A 22,211-nucleotide genomic window follows, 5' to 3' on the forward strand; every position below is an offset into this window, starting at 1 on the left:
CTGTAATTGTTGTTCTGGGCCTTTGTCAGAGCTCTGAGGGCTCCCCTTAAGTCACAGGGCTGTCACAGACAGAGGGTTCCTGTAGGGACAGCCAGTGCTCTGTGGGTGGCAGGTAATCCAGGGTGGGGATGCCAGTCCATTTTATACTCATGTTCTAGATATCAAAACTATGTGGGCAGATGGGGACGAATGTCCTCCTTTGAGCGATTCTGCTGCTGGGGCAGCCCTTAGGTGGCAGCACCCTTTTACCTCTGCGCCACGTTACCAGGCTTGATTTCTCTTCCTAGCCTTGGTGGGTTTGCTCCCTTGGATTCCTTAAGTAGAGCAAGTGATAATGGTCAGTGTGAAGTAAGAATTTTCTAGAGAACTTTGACATGGTGACCTAGAGAGAGTTTATTGTGCAGCAGAGTATTGGCCCCTCAAGGCTGTAAATCTGCATGGAGTTAATGTTGAGTGATAATGTATTTTATATGCTCCAAGTTTGATTTAATCTGTGATAATATCCATTTCTTTTGTCTTATAATTTAGACTCAGATTGATGGACAACTTTTCTTAATTAAGCACCTTTTGATTCTTCGAGAACAAATTGCTCCATTTCACACTGAATTCACCATTAAGGAAATTTCCCTGGACCTCAAGAAAACTAGAGGTACTTTGTTGTCCTGGCTGGCACAGTTGGGTGTGTTTGACCTGTCCAGGTGTGTCAGCACAGGCTACAGGTTTATTTTATGTTCATCTGCAATTTCTTTTGCATGCTTTGCTTGCTAAATATGTTATTCATACTTATTCATACTAAACTGAGCTGTTGGTATCCTAATTCCTTCTAATTTGTTGTATTTTCTTTATGAAAGGAGCTATATCTGAGCATAGCCATGTATAATACAGTTTAACTCTCCTGGGCCCTTCCACATATTACCATAAGCTACTAAAAGATGAAAGTCACTGTAATAAATACTTATAAATAGCATGTGTCGGCAAGTTGGGGGTCTATCTAAGTGTCTGAGAGTCAGGTTTCATTCCTGGTTCTTGCGTAAACTTGAACTGAGGGGTGGTTAACTTCCGTGGCCCATCTTCCTCCTGTGTAAAAGGAGCACAGTGGCGTTGTCATGTTACATTCATTGGTTACCAAGATCATTAAGAATAACAATGAATACAAAGATACGTCACTGTGCTTAAGGTAACATCAAGATGGAGATGCTTATTGTTAAGCAAGGTGATGTGAAATATGTAGGATTTTGACTCATCTTGGAAAAGATGATTCATTTCTCCTAATTATTTGTTTCCGAATTAACAGATTTTTTGTTTTTTGTTTTTGTTTTGTTTTGTTTTGTTTTTCAAGGTAGAGTTTCTCTGTGTAGCTTTGCGCCTTTCCTGAATCTCGCTCTGTAGACTAGGCTGGCCTCGAACTCACAAAGATCCACCTGCCTCTGCCTCCTGAGTGCTGGGAGTAAAGGCGTGCGCCACCACCGCCTGGCCTTTTTTTTTTTTTAATGTGCATTGGTGTTTTGCCATGGGTGTCAGGTCGTCTGGAACTGGAGTTACAGACAGTTGTGAGCTGCCGTGTGGGTGCTGGGAATTGAACTCAGGTCCTCTGGAAGAGCAGTCAGTGCTCTTAACCATTGAGTCACTTCTCCAGCCTCTAATTAATAGCTTTTTAAGAGATCAAAATACATACATACAAAATATATACTGAGCTGTTGATTGTAAATAGTTAAGGACACACCATAAATATTATTTGTTTCTCTTACAGATTTTTGTAAGCTGTTTTTTTCCTTAATGATTTTCAGACATTTAAGCTTTTATTCCTTAAGCATTCATTTGTGTAATGAATTAACTTCCCTCTTAATCTTGAGGCAATTGAAGGACTAGTGACCCTAATTATTTTCTGTGTTCTGTGATTCAGAAATGCCTAGTAAAGAATCCCAAAGATAGCAGGCTTTTAGCTCCCTATCACTGTGGTTATCTGAAAGTGAGGGCTTGATTTAACTCGGCTGAGTCCGTGTTGGTCTCCTGATTGAGTCCTTTGAAAGCAGGTGGCCCTGTGTTTCTCCTAACGCTGTCATATGATCATCACAGTAAATGCTGTTTGGCTTTGTAAAGCCTGTGGGTATTATTCATATAATTGGTCATTTTTACTTTTAAATGGGATTCAGGTTTTCTGGGCTTTGCTTTTAAAGAGTGCCCAAAGCATATTTGCACAAGGAGCGTCTTCCCCTTGCTCCCTGGTTGACTCTCTTCTCTTGGTGTGAGGTATGAGGATGGGGCTTTGAACTGCGTGGAGCTCGTGGCTGCTGATGGCCTTTGTTTGGGTGATAGGATGCAGCATGATTGTTCACTTTCATTGCTTTCTAATCTGGATGTTGCTGCCACTTGGTTCTGCTCTAAGTCTGCTGAGATGTGAGAAAATGAAATAGACTAAGATTTTGGCAGGATGTCTTTCCCTACCATATTCTGAAGGTCATTTGAATCTACCATGTGGTTGGTGACTTGGCTCTGTTCACTGTGAACAGTCTCTCGTGAGTACTGACTCTGACAGAGGTTCCTTTTCACTAAGCCCCAGGTCCAGGTAGTACTTAGGACCGTGGCATGTGCTACAGAGCAGGACTGGGAGCAGTGTATGCTTTGCTTTTTTCATCCTGGGAAAGCAAAGCCATAGTCTTTTGAAAGCTGTCACTTAATAATACTTCCTATCTTAACTTTTAAGCCTCTAACCTCTCATGACTAATGGTATGTATATCTTATTGCATTTGAACATCAATGAGACCTCAGTCAGTACTCTCAGAGATTCTAGTTAGTCTGGAGGTTAAGGTAAATATGTCCTCTTGGTGTTTTCTTCTTGGCTGACATATTCGTTTATTCACTGTCATTCAAGTAAATAAATTTCTGTGCCAGCCAAGATCATAAAGAAGCTGGGTAAGTATGTGAATTTTTAAAAAATTCTGTTTAACATCTAAAGGCAAAGCATTGAAATTCTATGTATTATCCTGTTCATCATTTTTTCTATAAATAGATCATTATGATTAATGGTAGTTTTATAACTGTGACTTTTGGAAATGACTGTGTGGGAATGTGTATAGTCATCACCGGTGCTCATCTCACTCAGCCCTTCCTGATGGGGACCTAGTGAGGATGAATACTTCCTGGCTTGGCATCAGTAGAGAGCTGCTGCTGCCCAGGGCTTCTCTGTTGAACCTGTACCTGTTCACTGGATGAGTAATTTTGTTTCACAGATGCAGCATTTAAAATCCTGAACCCTATGACTGTTCCGAGATTTTTTAGGCTGAATAGCAACAATGCCTTGATAGAGTTCTTGTTGGAGGTGAGAAGGACTCTGTTTCATTGGTGGTGGGAGCTAAATAATATTCTTTACATGTCTGGTAATTTCTAGGCACATGCAAACAGAAGGAAATTGTCTTATCTTTTTTAGGGGACTCCTGAGATCAGAGAACACTACCTGGATTCTAAGAAGGATGTAGACCGTCACCTGAAGTCAGCCTGTGAGCAGTTCATTCAGCAGCAGACCAAGTTATTTGTAGAGCAGCTGGAGGAGTTTATGACGAAGGTGCAGACTTTCTAGTCCTTTCTTCCTTTCCTAGCTTGCTTTTGAGTTGTGAGAACATAGTGGAAGGAGAGTAAGTCTGGCTCTTACTGTGTCTTCCTAGGGAAGTTACCACAAAAGCTGGTTTGCAGCTCTGAATGTGAGCTTAACAGCATGTAGTTTTGAAGAAGCTATAACACTGCAGAGCTGGTTAGAGCTGAGCCTTGTTTGGTGTGTTCTATTATCTACATTGTAAGTCTTCTCTGTGCTGGTTGGGATTCTCAGTTTGCTGGAATCTGTCCCTCTGGCTCCTGTTTAGGATCTGTGTGGCAGCAGTCATAGTTTCTTTCTATTTTTTTGAGACAGGGTCTTAAGTTCAGGTTGGCCTTGAACTTCTGATATAGCCAAGGATGACCTTGAATTTCTGCCTCTCCTGCCAGTATCTCCCAAGAGCTCAGCTCAGATTGCAGGCATGTGCTACCATATCTATTATACAACTCGGGGCCTTGTGTATGCTAGGGCAAACACTCTACTAACTAACCAGTGTTTATAGTTCTGTTTGTTGATTTGACTATGTGCCATTTGAATATAAGCCTCATTAATAATATGTCCTCGGCTTGCTTCTGTGTTCAGGCTCATTTGAAAAAAATGCAAATATAGGTTGGTACAGCAAAACAAGCCATGTTGTACATAGAGGACATTTTTAGTATTCAGGAGGCTTGTTCTTTGACTCAGACTGTGTAGATGTGAGTGCAGTCCCTTCATGAGCTGTAGATGGTCCCCTTCACCAGCTACAAACCAGCGTGTGCTTGTACACTCCTTTCCTGAGACTCTGATGAGATGCTTCATTTCTTGATGCTCTCTCTCTCTTCTTTTCTCAAGAGAGGGATTCTGTGTAGCCTTGGCTGTCCTGGAACTCACTCTATAGACCAGGCTGGCCCCGAACTCATGATTTTCTTATATCATTACCATATCCCTGGTACCCAGACTAACTTAGGGAAGTGACTTTCACAGATTGAGAAATGAAGCTTTGAATCATCAGTTGTATGTGGGATAAACCTTTTTGTATCTTGTTCAACTGTGTTCCTCCTTGATTTTTGATCTGATAGTTTTTTCTGAGAAAAATAAAGTATAGGAATACACACACACACTATAAACACATATATACATATATATGTACACATACACATATTTATGTATGGTGTGTATGTATAATATAAATATATAAATGAACCAGAAGAATATATATCATATATAATATATTCTTATCTATATAAGAATATATAAAACAATATATATTATAACATATATATTTCTCTGGTTCATTTTTCTGCCTGTCTTAACTATCCTGTTGACACGATAGAATACCCTCAAAAAAGCAAATTAAGGGTGGAGGTTCAAGGTTACAGTCCATCATGACAGGGAAGTTATTGCACTGTATGCCTGAGGCAGCCGGTCACATTATATCTGCAGTCAAGAAGCAGAGTGAAGATTACTTGTGCTCAGCTCTCACTTTCTTATTTTAGATAGTCTAGGATCCCAGCCCAGGGAATGGTACTATCCACAATGAGTAGGTCTTTCTACATCAGTTAACTCAGTTAAGGTAACCCCTCACAGGCATGTCCAGAGGCCAGTCTCTCAAGTGATTCTCTATTCCATCAAGTTGAAAAGTAAAAATAACCATCACATTGCCCCTGGAAAAACAACTTTTTCTCAAAAAATATAGCTGACCCTAGAGAATAAATACTGTGGTAAATGTTGAGATAGATATATGTATGAAAATATTTGGTTCAGATTATTTTCTTTAAGGCTTTAAGATCTGCAATACATTTTTATTCTAGACTACTATGGTATACATGTTGCTTTAAACTATTAAATAGGACTTTGAGTCATAGTAGGTATAGAAAAAGTACAGGACTGTTTTAGTTAGGGTTTCTGTTGCTATGAAGAGACACTATGACCATGACAACTCTTATAAAGGAAAACATTTAATTGGGACTGGCTTACAGTTTCAGAGGTTTAGTCCATTATCATCATGATGGGGAGCATGGTGGTACACAGGCAGACATGGTGCTGGAGAAGGAGCCGAGGGTTCTACATCTTGATCCTCAGAGAACAGGACGTGAACTGTGACAGTGGGAATAGCTTGAGGACAGGAGACCTCAAAGACCACCCAGCAAGGCCACACTTACTCCAACAGAGCCACACCTACTCCAGCAGAGCCACACCTCCTAGTAATGCTGCTTCCTATGGGGGCCATTTCCTTTCCACCACATTCTACTCCTGGCCCCCATAGGCTTGTAGCCATATCATAATGCAAAGATGCATTCAGTCCAACTTCAAAAGTCCCCATAGTCTCATATAACAATCTCAAACTTATTTAAAAGTCTAAAGTTCAAAGTCTCTTCTGAGATTCATAACTGTAATCCCCTATAAAATCAAAATCAAAAAGCAGATCACATATTTCCAATATGTAATGGCACAGGATATACATTACTATTCCAAAACGAAGGGAGTGAGGAAATACTGGACCAAAGCAAGACTGAAAACCAGCTGGGCAAATTCCAAACTCTGCATCTCCATGTCTGATGTCAAAACACTCCTTAGATCTCCAACTCCTTTCAGCTTTGTTGACTGCAACATACTTCTTTCTCTTGGGCTGGTTCCATCCCCTGTTAGCAACTTTCCTTGGCAGGTTTCCCATGGCTCTGGCATCTCCAATATCTTGGGGTCTCCAATGTGATCCACACTTCAACTTCACAGCTTCACCCAATGGCCTCTCTAGGCCTCCATTCAGAGACATCCCTGACACATGCCTGGCCTTAGCAGCTTACCTTAGTCATGGAGAAAGGTTTCATAACTTCTTACTTCTATTCTTGATTCTAAAGCCCGAACCACGTGGCTGAAGCTGCCAAGTTCTGCTTCTTACTGGGGCTGGAACATGGCCCCTCATTTAATTACATTGTTACCAGCTTTCTGTTTTCCATCATTTCCTTCATTGCCTGAGCTTGGCTGTTCTGGAATTGGCTGGCCTCAAACTCAGAGATCCTGTCTCTGCTTCAGGAGTGCTGGGATTAAAGGCGTGTACCACACCCAGCTCTAAGATTTTCTTTAATTTCACAAGTTGGAAACTTAGCTGGGTGGGATTTTGCCCTGAGGTCACCACTTCCTTTATCTCATTTCTTAATCTGTTTATCTCCTTGAACACTTAGTTCCATTCCACTTCTTGGTGTTCCTTTTCTCTTCAAATTGTACATTTTGTATTTTTCCTTGCTCAATTTGTACTTTTTCTTTATAAATATTCATTAGAGTCAACACCCATAACCACAGGACAGAGTCTATACTAGACTCTTTTGAGATTTCTTCTGCCAACAGAATTAATCCAAATCTCTTCACTTTAGCCTCAGGCATGCTCTTTGGACATGGGCAAAAAGCAGCTACATTCTCTGCTCTGAAACCTCTTGAGCCAGGCACCCACAGTTCAGATCACACTCAGCACCACTGTCTTTCATGTTCCTACTAGGATGGCCCATTAAGCAGCACTTAAAGCGATCAACTGCTTTTCTAAACCACAGTTCCAAGGTCCACATTCCTTCAAACAAAAACATGATCAAGCCTATCACAATACCCTGGTACCAATTCCTGTCTTAGTTAGGGTTTCTATTTCTATGAAGAGACTCCATGACCATGGCAACTCTTATAAAGGAAAGCATTTAATTGAGGCCTTGCTTACAGTTTCAAAGGGTTAGTCCATTATCGTCATGGCAGGGCATGGTGGCATGCAGGCAGACATCTTGATCTCAGGCAACAGGAAGAGAACTGTTTCACTGGGTGTGGCTTGAGCATCTGAGACCTCAAAGCCCACCCCCACAATGACACACTTCCTCCAGCAAGGCCATGCCTACTCCAGCAAAGCCATACCTCCTAATTGTGCCACTCCCTGTGTGAGCCATTTCCTTTCAAACCACCACAATGATTTGGAGTTGGGTGAGCTGGGTGGGCCTGGACCCTTGTCTGCCACCTCCCAACTGAAATCACCAGCAAGTGGGTGGCTTCCCGTCTCCCTCTCAAACCTTTTGCTGAAAGCTGCAGCAACCATCCATGCTATCTGAGGCTGTTATGAGGACTGCATAAGATAATGTGTAAGGATTTTGTGATTGTAAAGCTCCTCAGAAAAGCTATAGTAAAAGAAGATGGAACTGAACTAAAGTTTTTCTGTGTCAGGAAAGTATAAATCAGGGTATTCTGAAGGAGCTTTCTGTTTTCCATCATTTATATATGCTATATTTGAGTCATATATATATATATATATATATATATATATATATATATATATGACTGCATTATAGTATTTCCTTCTGGTGGAGCTGGCCTTTGCTAAAACTCACAGGCAAAAGCTTTCCATTTTTTTGTTTGATAAAATTTTGTAAGTATATTTTTATCATTCCCTCTGAAGTATTGTTAGTTTCCATGGTATGTATAAATTAAGATTTTTCTTAATGTAGTGCATATAGTAGAATTTGACCATATAAATTTAATTCTTGCAGTCAAGGAATTGTAACCTGGTAGGGAAATCCAGATATAAACTACATCAGCATTAAAGTGCGGGAGCAGTGAGGTAGGGGGCCGTGGTCCTCACTCTTCTCCAGGCGCTGTAAGAGATGAGCCGGTTGAGGAAAGCTCTTCTTCCTTTCTGTCTCTGGCTGTCTTTGTTAGGAGGGTTGGCCTCTGCAGACCTAGGAGAACTCCTGAAGAAACGAGCCTTGATTTGACTTAAAGAGAAGTAAATTATGCAGATAGTAAACAGGATGAATATAGAAGTCTTTGTGCTTTTAAACAAACAGTTGGCCAGGCATGGTGGCACACATTGAGGGAGGATATGGTGGTTTGAATAAGAATAGCCTCCATAAGCTCATAAATTTGAATGTTTAGTCACCAGGAGTGGCACTATTTGAAAGGATTAGAAGGATTAGGAGTTGTGGCCTTATTGGTGGGTGTGTCCTTCTTGGAGGAAGTGTGTCTCTGGGGGTGGGCTTTGAGGTTTCAAAAGCCCACACCAGGTTCAGTGTCTTGCTCTCTCTGCTTGCTATCTGTGGATCAGGATGTGGCTCACAGCTCCTTCTCTAGTACCATGTCTGCCTGCCTGCCACCCTGTCCCACAATGATGATAATGGACTGACCCTTTGAAACTGTAAGCAAGGCCCCGATTAAATGCTTTCTTCATAAGAGTTGCTGTGGTCATGGTGTTGCTTCACAGCAATAGAAACCCTAACTAAAAATGGAGGAAGACTGTGGATCCAGTCCCAGCCTTGGTTACAGAGTGTGCTTCAGGCCCGCCTGGTCTATATAGTATGATGCTGTTGTTTTTCTTTTTTTAAAAAGCCCAAGTTAAGTTATTAGAGAATTAATGAGATCCTAGAACAGTCAGTGGAGTAGTAGGCAGTGGTTATTATTAAAACAAAACTTTCAGGGCTAGAAAAAGGTCTAGAATATAGCTACTAGAAAAAAGTTATAAACATTGTGTTCCCATTTTTATAAGTGAATACATGAGTATATTTACACTGGAAAATATTGGGGTAATGTATACCAAAGGTAAATTTATTTTTCCATTAGCATTGTCTAATTTATAATAATATATGTAATTTATTTTAATTAATTTATATGTACTTATTTGTGACAAGGTCTCACTGTTTAGCCCTGGCTAGTCTAGGACTCACGATATAGGCCAGTTTGGCCTGAATTCACAGAAATGTGGGTTCCTCTGCCTCCTGAGTGCTGGGATTAAAGGTATGTGTCACCACATTCACCCATTTATAATTTATTTTCAAAGCTGCATCTCAACAATAAAAATAAAGCACGAAGAAATTGAGTGGAAGGGGGTAGAGATGAGGTCTGCAATGGGCCGTCAGAGCAAAGGTCTGGACTTTTCTGGAGTAGAAGTAGAGACAAGGCAGAACTAGAGAGAAGGTGAAGGAGACCTCAGTTAACGCTTGGATGCTGCTCTGCCTGCCCTTTGTCAGAATAGTTTGCCCTTATGGGAAAGTTGGAGTTAATGCTTCAGTCTTTCTAGTGGTTTGGACCTTTGCTCCATGTCTATCCATTAAAAAGCAGTTCATGCACTGGGTGGTGGTGCATGCCTTTAATCCCAGCACTCAGGAGGCAGAGGCAGGCAGATCTCTGAGTTCGAGGCTAGCTGGTCTACAGAATGAGTTCTAGGACAGCCAGGGCTACACCGAGAAACCCTGCTTCGAGCCAATCCCCCCCAACCCCCCCAAAAAAGTAGTTTATGTTTATTCCCATCAAATTTCCTATCTAATAGCTAGGTTGACATATTTGTATTTATTTCCTCTGCTGCTTTAGCAGAATGAAAAATACAAAAGTGGCTTCTAAGTGTATATCTTCAGCATATATTGGCCAAGTATGCCTTGTATGATACTTGAATACCTTGTTTTTTTTGTTGTTTGTGTGTTGAGATAGGGTCTCACTATGTAGCCCAGGCTGGCTTCAAACTCTTGTACTTTATTCCTTAGCTTCCCAGATGCTGACTCTGCAGGTGCATCTGCCATGCCCAGCTGAAATTCTTTTGTGTGTGTGTGTGTGTGTGTGTGTGTGTGTGTGTGTGTGTCTATGTCTATGTGCCTGTGTCTGTGTGAATGTATGCCATTTGTGTGCATTCCTGTGGAGTCTAGAAGAGAGCATCCTGCCCCAGAAGCTGGAATTACAGGTGTCAGGAACTAAACTCCAGGCCTCTTCTAGCCTGGTTACTGTTTGTTTTAATGACATTTCCTATGCCTGTGATGGGGTTAAAAAAGAAGGGGGAAAAGTCCTTGTGAGGAGCTTTTCGTGCAGTTATGGCAACCCTTTCCCAACGATAATGACTCAGTAGTAGCACAGCGGTCTTTCTAGGAGGGACTGGGTTTTTTTGGTGAAATTCTTTCAGAGATTCCTGTCCTGAAAGGTCTTAGGCAGAATGCTTGATAGGTTGTTGTTGTTTTGTTTTTGTTTGTTTTTCTTCCTAGAATAACACATGCTTTAAAATCACAAGAGTTTTATTTAAAAAAAAAGTCCAGCTGTAAAAGCTTGTGAGGGTCTCTGCAGTTTTGCTAGGATTGTGCATGGGATTACCAGTGTGCCTTATTTAATAGGTTTAAATGGTGCTGTGTATTGAGAGCAGTTCCTGTTTATTTGCCATTGGTGAAATGAAACCTCTGCTTTTATTTCCTCTACTAGGTGTCAGCATTAAAAACCATGGCCAGTCAGGGAGGCCCCAAATACACCCTCTCACAGCAGCCTTGGGCTCAACCAGGTATCTGGATTTTACTTTCTTGGAATTCTTCTTTTAGGATGTTACTAATCTGGGTATGTGTAGGCCTCTCTGGGACATCTGGGCCATGGGTTCCTGTTGCTTTGGGTTACTAGATGTGGGTTAAAGGCAGATTCCGCTTGGGGATGACAGGGCTCACTTGGCCAGCACTGCTTGCGTCTGACAAACGTTCATTTCCAGAGGGGAGGAGGTTTGGAAGTTTACTCAGTTAAAAACAAAGCCTGACTTCCGGGGCCTTTGAGCCCGCAGACTTGGGCTTTAGTGGGAGCACGGTGCCGCACAGGAGGAGGGATGGAGGGAATGCACTCCTTTTCAGCACTGAGGAAATGTTGGGCCACTAGTTTCTTCCTTATTTTTCTCCAAGTTACATCCTCTGTTGACAATTTAGAGTGTTTGGGGAAAACGTGTAAAAATGAAGGCGTCAGTTGGATTTGGCAGGCAGTTCCACCGCCTGACTTGCGATTCACTTGAGATATTTCCAGTCACTCTCTTCCATAAATGTAAATTTTTTATGCTAAAGGCTTTTTCTTTTTGGCAGGTGGAGGGGGTCTCCAGTGTTAGGCACTAGACATCTAGAGTCACACCCCTTTGGGTTACTTTTAGCACATTTTTAAATGGCATTTTCAGTTACTATTAACCAGAATACATTTTGTTACATTATATTTCTGGCCATCCCATGACCCATATTTTGAAATTGAGATGGTGAAGATGTACACATCTTCCTAAAGACAGTGCTAGCTACTTCTTCTACTTCAAATTAACCCAAAACATTTATGACTGAAAATCTTGAGATAGGACAGCTTCAATCCAAATTTTTATATGGCATTAAAATTTGACCTGTGAAAAATGTGAAATGGAAAGTACTTCTTATTCTCCACCTGCAGACTAGTCCTTCTCTCAAAGGTAACCGCCATTATAACTTCTTCCCCAAGCTGTTGGTAAACATGCTGTATGGACTTTAAAAGTCACCTGCATGAGGTTGTATCATCCCCCATTCAAAGGAAATGCAGACCTAACAGGCATGGCTTTCTTACTCTACAGAAAAGCAATGGTATTATAAAGGTGATTCCAGTTAGGTACCTGCAGCTGCCGATCCCTACGGACAGGAAGCCAGAGGCACTCTTTGGATCTCTCAAGAAGCAGGCCTCCAACTTAGAAATGGTTTCTCCATGACGAAGATGCTGTTCCTTCACCACTGTCTCAATTTCAAAATATGGGTCATGGGATGGCCAGAAATACAATGTAACAAAATTTATTCTGGTTAATGTTAGCTGAAAATGTCATTTAAAAATGTGCTAAAAATAACCCAAAGGGGTGTGACTCTAGATGTCTAGTGCCTAACACTGGAGATCCCCTCTACCTGCCAAACAGAAAAAGCCTTTAGCAAAAAAAATTTAGACAGCTTAGTTGGGTGGTAGTGGCGCACACCTTTTATCCCAGCACTTGGGAGGCAGAGCCAGGTATCTCTTGAGATCGAGGCCAGCCTGGGCTATAGAGTGAGTTCCAGGACAGGCACCAAAACTACACAGAGAAACCCTGTCTCGAAAAACCAAAACAAACAAACAAAAAAACAACAAAAAAACCCCAACATTTAGAGTTTAGCCAGCTGTCAGCAGTTGTTTTTGGAGGGAGACAGTTTTGTTTCCAAGTCCCTTGTGTGTGCATTGAAGATGTTCTTCTGCTTTTTGGCGACCACGGTGGAGACAGTGTATCTGTCTCTTCATTGTTTCAAACACTTGTCTCCTATTTGAGAGTAACATCTTTTAAAAACCTGGCCGTGTAGGGGACACCTTTAATCCCAGCACTTGGAGTTTGAGGTCAGCCTCAGCCTGGCCTACAGAGCAAGTTCCAGGCCAGCCAGGGCTACACAGAGAGACCCTGTGTTGAAAAACAGAAACAAACAGACAGACAACACAACAAAAAGCAAAGCATATTTGATAGAGCAGCATATTGTCCAAAGGCAGTCCGTCTTCCACTGCCAGGGGTGGAATTCTAACTGCAGGCCGCCATTGTGCCGACCCCTGCTCCTCAGTTAGGACACCGGCAGTCCCTAGGCAGCGTGGTCTTGGGGTTGTTCTCTTGAATTCATTTCAGCCTTTGGCTTAAGGTCTTAGTCTCTTACAGTGCTCATTTAGAAGTAGGAGCTGGTTTGTAGTCAGAGTGTTCATGTAAATGGAACTCTGAGGTACAATGCATCTTTCTTCAAATAGAGAACACTGGCAGGCAGGCATAGCATGTTAATGCAGCCAAGCCCAGGCACTCAGTGCACAGATAACTGACGCTCTTTCCTTTCTGGAAAGATCCTTTCTCTTGAAGTAGGGCCTGTGATTTTTCTCAAAAGGTATTCTAACAGTTCCATGTTGGGGGTATCGTGGGCTTCATTTTTACTTAATTCGCCATTAGTAAAGCATTAGATAACAAGATAGATTGGAATAGGGCTTCTGTTTTGTTATTTAGTGTATTTTTTTTTCCCTGATGGGATCATTCACTATCTTGTAAATATGTCTTCTGCCCCTTCAGCCACCTTGGAAGTATGGGGTTGGTTTTCATGGTCTGTAGTGAGTAACACCCTCATTTCAATGTCAGAGAGATTTATGGGCCTCTTGAGGTGGATCAGGGAGAGCAGTCTAGAAACTGTTGGGCCTTCCACCCTAAGCTCAGGTTCTGGGGAGGTTATGTCATGCATTATAAATTAAATGTCAATTTGTTAACTGAAGCCAGGAGATACATCTGTTTGGGTAGTGGGTTCACCAGCCTGTGCACCCACTTTGTGGTTACTGAGAGCTTTCAAGTCTAATTTAGTGACCCCTAAAGTATTTTAGTGGTGATGGAGCCAGAACCCAGGGAGGAAGGACCTTGAAGGAGACTTCCTTTATTTAAGGAAAAATGAGCAATGCCTGAGAGCATTTGACATTCCTACCATGTTTTTGCCTAAACTTCTGTCAACTAAACGTTTTTACATGATATAAAAATTGCCCTGACTCTCTGTGTATGTAAACTAGTCCTCTCGAAGATAACGGTGGCTGTAGCATCTTTTCCCCGAGTTGTTTGTATATACACCACACATACATACATACATACATACACACACATACACCAGCACACACAGGCTGCAGTAGTCCCAATGAGATTGGATCGTCCTCCTTACCTTTCACTAAGACGGAACACAAGGCTCCTGTTCTACAGCCCTTTGATCCCAGGGTGTCCCACTGTTCATTCTGTTCGGTGGGTACATAGAACACCTCACCACCCCGTGATTCCTTCAGTCGTTTTACTAATGACTATAGTTAATGTTTCAGTCAGGTTTCCAATACTCTGTAGTAAACTGTATGTATATGCTCTCTGGAATGCTGGGATTGCAAGGGTGCACCATTGTGCCTGGCTTGGAGTTTTTTGTTTCATTTGTTTTCCTTTGAATGTTTTTTATGTTAACCAAAGGATGTTGAAGGTTGTTTACCTATTTCTCTATACCTTGTCAACATGGAAATCTAAATCCTTTTACCAATATTTCACTGGTTTAATTTGTATTGAATTTTGAGTGAGGTTGAGCATTTTAGAAATTGTGAATCATCTTTTCCTCTTGAATATTTCATGCAGATGGCTGACTACACTTATTTCCACATAGCCCTTTCAGATGCTACACTTCAGGTGCATAGATCTTTACTTAAAAACTTGGAATTTCTTTTCTGTCTGGCCCAGAAGTTTAAGAACGTAATAAATGGGTACACAGTTCGGCTTCACCATGTGTAGATAAGCATCTTCTGAATGGGCCAAGCCAAATAGCTAGAGCCACCTGCCTGGGGTCAGCTCTGCACGTGGAGAGGCTTGTTTCTTACTAACTCCCTCCTACTGTTTCTCTAAAGATAATTAAAAGTTTTAAACCTCATCTTTTACCTTCAAGTTCCAAAGGTACAAATTACAGAGCCTGTGAATGTCCTGAATCATGCTGGGGGAACTTCTGGCTATTAGTCCTTGGGTTTTAGAGTTTGTATGTAGCATATACTTAATGAATGTTCAGAGGGCTTGTGATTAAACTTGATAAATAGCAAGATGTAGGGAACAGATTCTTTGGGGAAATAAAGATTTTGGGGGAAAAAATCTTTGCTATTTTTTTCTATTTCCCTCTGAATTAAAATGGAAAATTTTCTTTTTCTTTGTAACACTAATAAGGGTAATTTTTTTGCAGCAAAAGTCAATGACCTCATGGCCACTGCTTACAAGACAATAAAAACAAAGCTGCCACTGACATTGAGAAGCATGTCACTGTACTTGTCCAATAAGGACACCGAGTTCATCTTGTTTAAGCCTGTTAGGGTGAGTGGTGTGGTAGCATATTGGTTGGTGACTAAAGTGTGCTTTTCTTCCTGTCATTTTCTCTTCCTACAGACATTTCAGGATGTTAGTGATGTTAATGCTCTCTGTGATCTTAGAGGCGCCAAAGCCTACGTCTGTCTGCTTATATCTTATTCCTTGCTCACTTCCTCTGAAGTTTTTTGTTAATTTTGAAAGTAGAAATTAATAAATAAGCAAAAAAAACCAATCAGATCTGCACTTTGCACTGTGGCCCAATACTTGGGAGAGCAGCATTTCAGGATTTATGCCCCATTTTACTGGGGAGTAGAGGAAATAAATGACTTGTAACAGCCACCAAGGGATTAAGTGTCAGAGTAGATTTAAGACTCATAACTTCCAGTTCGTGTTGAGTTCACAGCTTTACCCAAGGCATTGGTTGATTTTTTTTTTTAAGTGCATTTTATGTGTCTTGAAACTTTATTATCTTTTGTGTAAGAAATTGCCGAAGACTTATTATGCTCTGGGGGGATAAGTTATATGAGAGTTTAATGTTTCCAGGAATTATCTGATAAGTCTTCATCAGGTTGTGCTAGCATGTAAAATATTAAAGTACAAATTATATGTCTTTGGTAATCTCATAAAAATATATTTCCTCTACTCATTTTGGCGAGAACTGTGATGGTTTAATACTCGTAGTGTTTCTTGTTTATGACGTGTGCATATATCCCCTGGGCTGCCTGATACGGTCTCTCCTTCTTCTTTCTAAGAATAACATTCAGCAAGTCTACCAGAAGTTCCATGCTCTGCTAAAGGAAGAGTTCAGCCCTGAAGACATCCAGATCATTGCTTGTCCCTCCATGGAACAGGTATCCACAGACTACGGGCCTCTGAGTCTTTCAGGCCCCTTATTTATTTCCCTTGAGCAGATAACATGTTCGAGCACCTCTACACTGTTTTATTTTGATGAGTAAGAATTCAGACTTTGAATTGTGTCTAACTCTGGGGAATGGTTTTAGAGCTTTAGTTTCTTGTTTAATCCGTTCTGATAATGGATGACCTGTTTGTGAAAGACTCAGTGCGTTAGCTTGCCAAATCACTCTGTTCCAAACACAGGCCAGCATACAAGTGCTTGAATGGACCTTATTTTAGGAATTAGAATCGATGCTGGACTTTTTTCTGTGTGTTTTTTCTTCTTTCTAAATTTAAAAACCTAAATGAGAGCTCAGTTTGTGTCAGCATTCATTTCATTATTCAATTCAGCCAGGAAAGTTTGACCAGACTCCTATTATGTAGTAGGAGTAGCTTGGCATTTGGAGAATAACTCATTTCTTGCCTTCAGGACTAGAGAGTCTCAGGAATGGTCAGGGTAGTGGTCAAGTTAGTGGTCAGGAGAGCTTAGAGAAGTGTGAGGAGAGATTGGGGAGGATGTGAGACCACCAGTGTAGATACTTCTAGGAATATTACTGTAACAGGGAGAAGAAAGCTGTGGGGAGAATTGCATTCTTCTTTAAAGAGATGCAGTTCATATACCACAAAATTCTCCTGCTAAAATGTAGAGCTCAGTAGTTTTTAGTATATTTACAAGACAGCCGTCACTAGCATCTGATTCTGGAACATTTTCATTACTCCCTTAAGAACCCCTCACAGTTAACAGTCACCAGCCCTCCCTCTCTCCTTTCTCCCTTCATCTTCATGAATTTGCTTATTCTGGGCATGTCATCGTGTGGTGTTGTACACTGTCTTTCCTAACTGGGGTCTGTCACTTAGCACACCTTCAAGGCTCACACATTTTGCAGCATGTGGTTTTTAATTTTTTTTTTTAGATTTACTTTTTAAAAATTTTAAATTATTTGTATATGCCTGGGTCTCTGTGTGGGTATGCAGGTGTCTGTGGAGGCCAGAAGAGGGTGGTCGGGTCCCCTCAAGCTGAAGTGGTGGTTGTGAGCTGCAGAATGTGGGTGCTGGGAACTAAACTTGGGTCCTCCAGCAGCAAGTGCTCTTAACCACTGAACCATGTCTCCCATCCATTCTTCTTTCCCTTCTTCCCTCCTTCCTCCCTCCTCCCTCCCTCCTTCCTCCCTCCTCCCTCCCTCCTCCCTCCCTCCTTCCTCCCTCCTCCCTCCCTCCCTTCCTTCTTTCCTCACTTCCTGCCTCCCTCCTTCCTTTCCTCCGGCCCTCCTCCCTCCCTCCTTCCTCCCTCCTCCCTCCCTCCTCCCTCCCTCCTTCCTTCCTTCCTCACTTCCTGCCTCCCTCCTTCCTTTCCTCCGGCCCTCCTTCATTCCTCCAGCTGTGTATGTGAATGGTTGGGGTCCTATTGGGAAAAGTTATGGCTACTTGTGTTACTAGTGTTCTGCAGTTAAAACTTTAGTTTTTTTTCCTTTCTTTTGATACAAGGTTTCTCTGTGTAGCCCTGACTGTCCTGGAAATCACTCTGTAGACCAGGCTGGCCTCAAACTCAGAGATCCACCTGCCTTTGCCTCCCAAGTGTTGGGATTAAAGGCGAGTTCCACCACCACCTGGCTAAGATTTTAAACTTTTAAAAATTGTTTTTAATTGTGTGTGTGTGTGTGTGTGTGTGTGTGTGTGTGTGTGTGTGTGTACGAGTGCCTATAGAGGCCACAGGTGTTGGATCCTCTGGGGTTACAAGTGGTTGTGAGCCACCTGATATGGGTACTGGGAATAAAACTCAGGTCTTCTGGAAGAGCAGTCTGTGCTCTTAGCCACCGAGTCTTCTCTCTAGCCTCTAAACTTTAAAAAAAAAAAAAAAGTCATTTAAAATGCCCATTTAGGCTTACTGTAATATTTAGAAAGTTTCCCCACTTTGATTTATTTTTCCTTATTTTTGTAGTATTTTTTAATTACCTTTATTGTGTGTGTGTGTGTGTGTCTGTGTGTGTGTGTGTGTGTGTGTGTGTGTGAGTGCGTGTGCACATGCACGTGAGCACGCATCACAGCATGTATGTGGAGGGCAGAGGACAACTTAGGCAAGACAGTCCTTTTATTGTGTGTTCTTGGGGATCAAACCTAGGTCCTCGGGTTTGGTGACAGGCACCTTTTACCCACTGAGCCATCTTGCTGGCCTTAATTTTGCCTTTGAATTATATAAAATGTCTTGTCATTCCCAAGTCAGAATTGTGGAACAGGGTGAGTTTGTAGAGCTCTTGTTCTGTTTTCTAGTGCTGTTCTGGGGGCTGTTGCATAGAGAACGTGTCTCAGAAGCAGTCAGTGTAGTAGTGTAGAGTAGTGTAGAGTAGTGTAGAGTAGTGTAGTACAGTACAGTACAGCATAGCATAGCATAGCAGTAGACAGAGAAGCTCAGTTGTGTTAAAGGAAGTCTGAATGTGAGGCACAGATGTGTGGGGCTGGGCTGATGGGGCTCATGGAGGTGCTCATCACAGTGCTTTCTGTCTCTGAGTGAAAGTAGTAATGGTGGGGAGTTTGGGGATGAAGGCTTGGTTAACCATAGTGGTTAGGAATCGGAATCTTAGCTGTCTAATTGTCTTTATTCTGTAGTCGTTGTGAATTGCTTGGAAATAGGTGTGGAGTAGCTGGACGATCAGAGTCAGTTGTATTACTCAGCCCTCCATCGTTGAGACAGACAGAGCCTGTTTGGGGCATAGTTGGTGGGCTCCAGAAAAATCCTTGGTTGACTCCATTGCTTCTGGTCCATTTGGGGCAGTTGTGGTAGAAGCATGTGGTGCAGTGGCCAAGAAGCAAAAAGGAAGAGGAAGGAACTGGTCTCCTCTCTTAGAGACTTGAGACCTCCTTGTGGGCCCCATTCCCTGTAAGTTCCGCCATCTCTTGGCACTAAGTGGCTTGGGACCAAGCTTTGGACAAATGGGCCTTTGGGGAGCATTCCAGAACCAAATGGCAGCTCCAGCATGCAGCAGAAAAGACACAGGAATGGTGTAGGAAGCTCCTTTGCATTCTTTACCCTGTTCCTGACTTCTCTGATGGTTTTAACCTCTTCCTTTTAGCTTCCCTCCAACCCTTCCTTTGAGAGGAAGTGGGAGATGCTTGCTTGGTACTCCTCGATACAAAAGAAACCTTCTGAGGCTGCTCTGCCTGTCGGTTAGGAGGGCTCCTCTGAAGACTGGGTGATTGCGTGTTTCTTTCACACAGCTAGTTTCAGGGTTTGCATTCATTCCTGGCAGGAACAGCCCAGGGGTTTTGTCTCCTTTCTCCCGCAAGTACACAGTCATAGAGAAGATGAGGTGACAACTAATAACCAGAGCAGCTACCATGTAGAAGGGGAGTCAGCTGTTTACTGCAGGTCTCCATGGCCTGGGGGACCACAGAGAGCTGGCTCTGGAGTCTCTGGCCTCCATCACCTATTGGCACATTGCATGAATGACAAGTCTCTTACCTGTGAGGATGAGAGTTCGTGTGTAAGCCAGAACTCATCTAGCATGCCTGCTCCTGGCATTGAAAAAGTCACCTAAAGCCTGGAGGTGAAACTCGGTTGGTAGGGTGCTTTCCTCCAGTGCAGGAGGCCTTGGGGTCAGTCTCCAGCACCACAGAAACCCTGCAGCCCTGCATAGTGCATGCCCCTAACCTGAACACTTGGGGCGGGGGTGGGGTGGGAATCAGAGAGTGAAGCTCACCTTCAGCTAAATAGTGAGTCTGAGGCTAGCCTAAACAACGTGAGTCTCTGTCCTTTTTTTAAAAAATCATTTGAATTCCAGCACTAAGGAAGCTGAGATAGGGGGATGTTGAGTTTAGGGCTAACCTGGCTATACCTTACACAAATAAACAAAACTAATAAACCATCACTGAAAGAACTCAGCTTACAGTGGTGCTTTCCAAATCACTGGGTAGAAACCAGTGGCCTGAGTTGTGTGTCCAGCCTTCCCTCTTCTGCGTTTGTGTGGAGCTTTACCATCACCGTTACTGTGTACTGTCTGTGGCCTGAGGACTTGGCAGTGGAGTGCAGCTCCCTGCTGGGCCGCCCACGGCTGTAAAAATCTCAGCTTTTTCTTTCCTCATGCTTTTGGGACTGGAGACTTCTGAGGGGGAAAGTCCATAGAGCAACTAACACAGGCCTCTCTGCTGCTTTTCAGCTGAACCTCCTGCTGTCGGTTTCTAAATAGTCCCCTTGGACCCTGGGTGTCAACGGTCTGTCCCATGGGAGAGACCTGAGGAGTCCTGCAGCCGCAAAGATGCCCAAGACCCCCGTGTAGGATGGCTCCTGAGAAACACGGGTGTGCTGCTCAATGCTGCCTGCAGAAGGAAACCTGAGTGAAGCGGGAGAAGACGGAAATGCCAAAGATTGACAGCAGGGGTAGCTGCCTCATCGAGACGGTCTCCAGGAATGGAGAGGTCTAAGAGGTGGCCACGGGTTCACAGGGAAACGTTCCTTCACAGAGATTGTGCAATAAAAGTGGATTACAATAGATAGTGTAAAGGACCTCATAGGAACTCAGCTACTGGAAAGCTGCTGGGTCACGATTGCTCCTGTGGACACTGCAAGGCATTAGCCACCAGGCAGTCCACGGTAACTGCTACTAGAAAATCTTCCTTCTGTATCCTGATGCAGTGTTTCTCCTGCCATCTTGAGGTGGAGCTGGGAGTAGATTGGTTGCTTCTAAGAAGACATCTTGCTTTTCCTGGACTCAGGCTATCATCTTCCTGTGGACTCGATGTGAGGCAGTTGCAATAAGCCAAGGCCTCATGTAGGTCCTCTCCTGAACTGTATTCTCCTCACTAGACAGGTGTGTCTCAGGTATCAGATCTTCCCAGTATGGGCGCCAGTGTGTGGGAGGAGGCACCAGTAATGGGCTCTTAAGTCTGGCACATCCTGGAGAGAGGGAAGTCTGTGAGGAGTGGGTCTCAGGAGTGGAGCTTAGTTGCTGGCCTTCTGCTGGCCTTGGTTGCTGTCAGTCTTTATAAAGTGGATACTCTTTGGTTGCCTATGTTATACTAGACACCAGCCTTCTGGGATCCCCAGTCCTGCCACAGCGGAACACCTAAGCGTGGCAAACACTGCCCATACCTTAAATAGGACACCAGTCAAGGGTCAAAGGACTATAAGCATCCCTGAATTTTCCTACAGATTCCTCTTTGAATTTGAGATTGGATTGGCTTAGACCCTGGTGTTAGAGTAAATGTAGCTTTGTAGATTGCTTCTTCAGTTACTCAGACTGTAGACTTGAGGGTGGGACGGTTCCCGGGGGTTCTGAAATAGGGCAGTCGACCTCATGATGCAGGTGAGTGACAGGAGCACCTTCCTGCACAGTATGCGTGTGGGTGACCCGACCTGATGCAACAGGCCACTTGTTTTTCAACCCAGTGTAAATTGGTGGTGGACGTTGCTTGGTAGAGCATATTACTCTATATTTTGGGAAACTCGAAGGTAAGAGGGTCCATATTTTTCTTTGCTATGAAATGAATGAGTTAGGAAGATTGTACTTACTATATTAATACATGTCTAATGTGACAAACTGTAATATCCAGTTCTCTGTATTATATGTACATTTGGTGTTCAAATAGCCTTTCCAAAGAAGCGAGGGCATAATTGTTGTACAGCACTGTGACTCAGTAGTCTGATGTACAGAGCAGGACGTGATCTCCAGGAGACACTTGTTCTTGGGATTTGATTTTCTATTTCTGAAAACACTCAACACCTTACCAAGTGCTGGGAAGGTGGTACTGACCCAGTTTGTTTGCTGAATGAATATTTGTTTAAATCTGTACAGTTTCAAGTGTTTACTTATACAGTGTACATACTTTGAAATAATTAATTTAAATGCTTTATATTATTTAGCTAGAAATTGCTGTTTTTAATAAATAAATTTTTTAAAAAATAAAGATCTTTGCTTCCTACTTTGTTGTCACGTGTTTGGTATGCATGCGGACTCTTTAAGAATATTTTAATTGCAGATTTTATTGGGACAAGTTGTAGACTCGTGTAGTTATAAGAAATAGTACCTGAGTTCCCTTTATCTAGTTCTGCTCAGGATAACATCTCACAGGCTGTGGGTGAGTTCCCTTTATCTAGTTCTGCTCAGTGGTAACATCTCACAAGCAGTGGGTGAGTTCCCTTTATCTAGTTCTGCT

At 42.6% G+C, this 22,211-nt stretch overlaps 1 protein-coding gene across 1 annotated transcript in view; it reads left to right on the top strand.

Moving 5' to 3' along the window:
• The window catches only part of Cog3 (component of oligomeric golgi complex 3), a 62,705-nt gene extending 40,728 nt beyond the window's left edge, over positions 1 to 21,977 (top strand). Inside the window, exons 17-23 of the mRNA XM_059273319.1 lie at positions 529 to 649; positions 3,231 to 3,319; positions 3,428 to 3,562; positions 10,769 to 10,844; positions 15,049 to 15,176; positions 15,923 to 16,021; positions 20,216 to 21,977. Of these exons, the coding sequence (XP_059129302.1) occupies positions 529 to 649; positions 3,231 to 3,319; positions 3,428 to 3,562; positions 10,769 to 10,844; positions 15,049 to 15,176; positions 15,923 to 16,021; positions 20,216 to 20,245 (678 nt within the window). The 3' untranslated portion in view covers positions 20,246 to 21,977. The remainder of the gene's footprint in view (positions 1 to 528; positions 650 to 3,230; positions 3,320 to 3,427; positions 3,563 to 10,768; positions 10,845 to 15,048; positions 15,177 to 15,922; positions 16,022 to 20,215) is intronic.
• Positions 21,978 to 22,211: the final 234 nt, after the last annotated feature.

Source organism: Peromyscus eremicus, chromosome 9 (genome assembly GCF_949786415.1).
Source record: "Peromyscus eremicus chromosome 9, PerEre_H2_v1, whole genome shotgun sequence".
In the NCBI taxonomy this organism is placed as follows: domain Eukaryota; kingdom Metazoa; phylum Chordata; class Mammalia; order Rodentia; family Cricetidae; genus Peromyscus; species Peromyscus eremicus.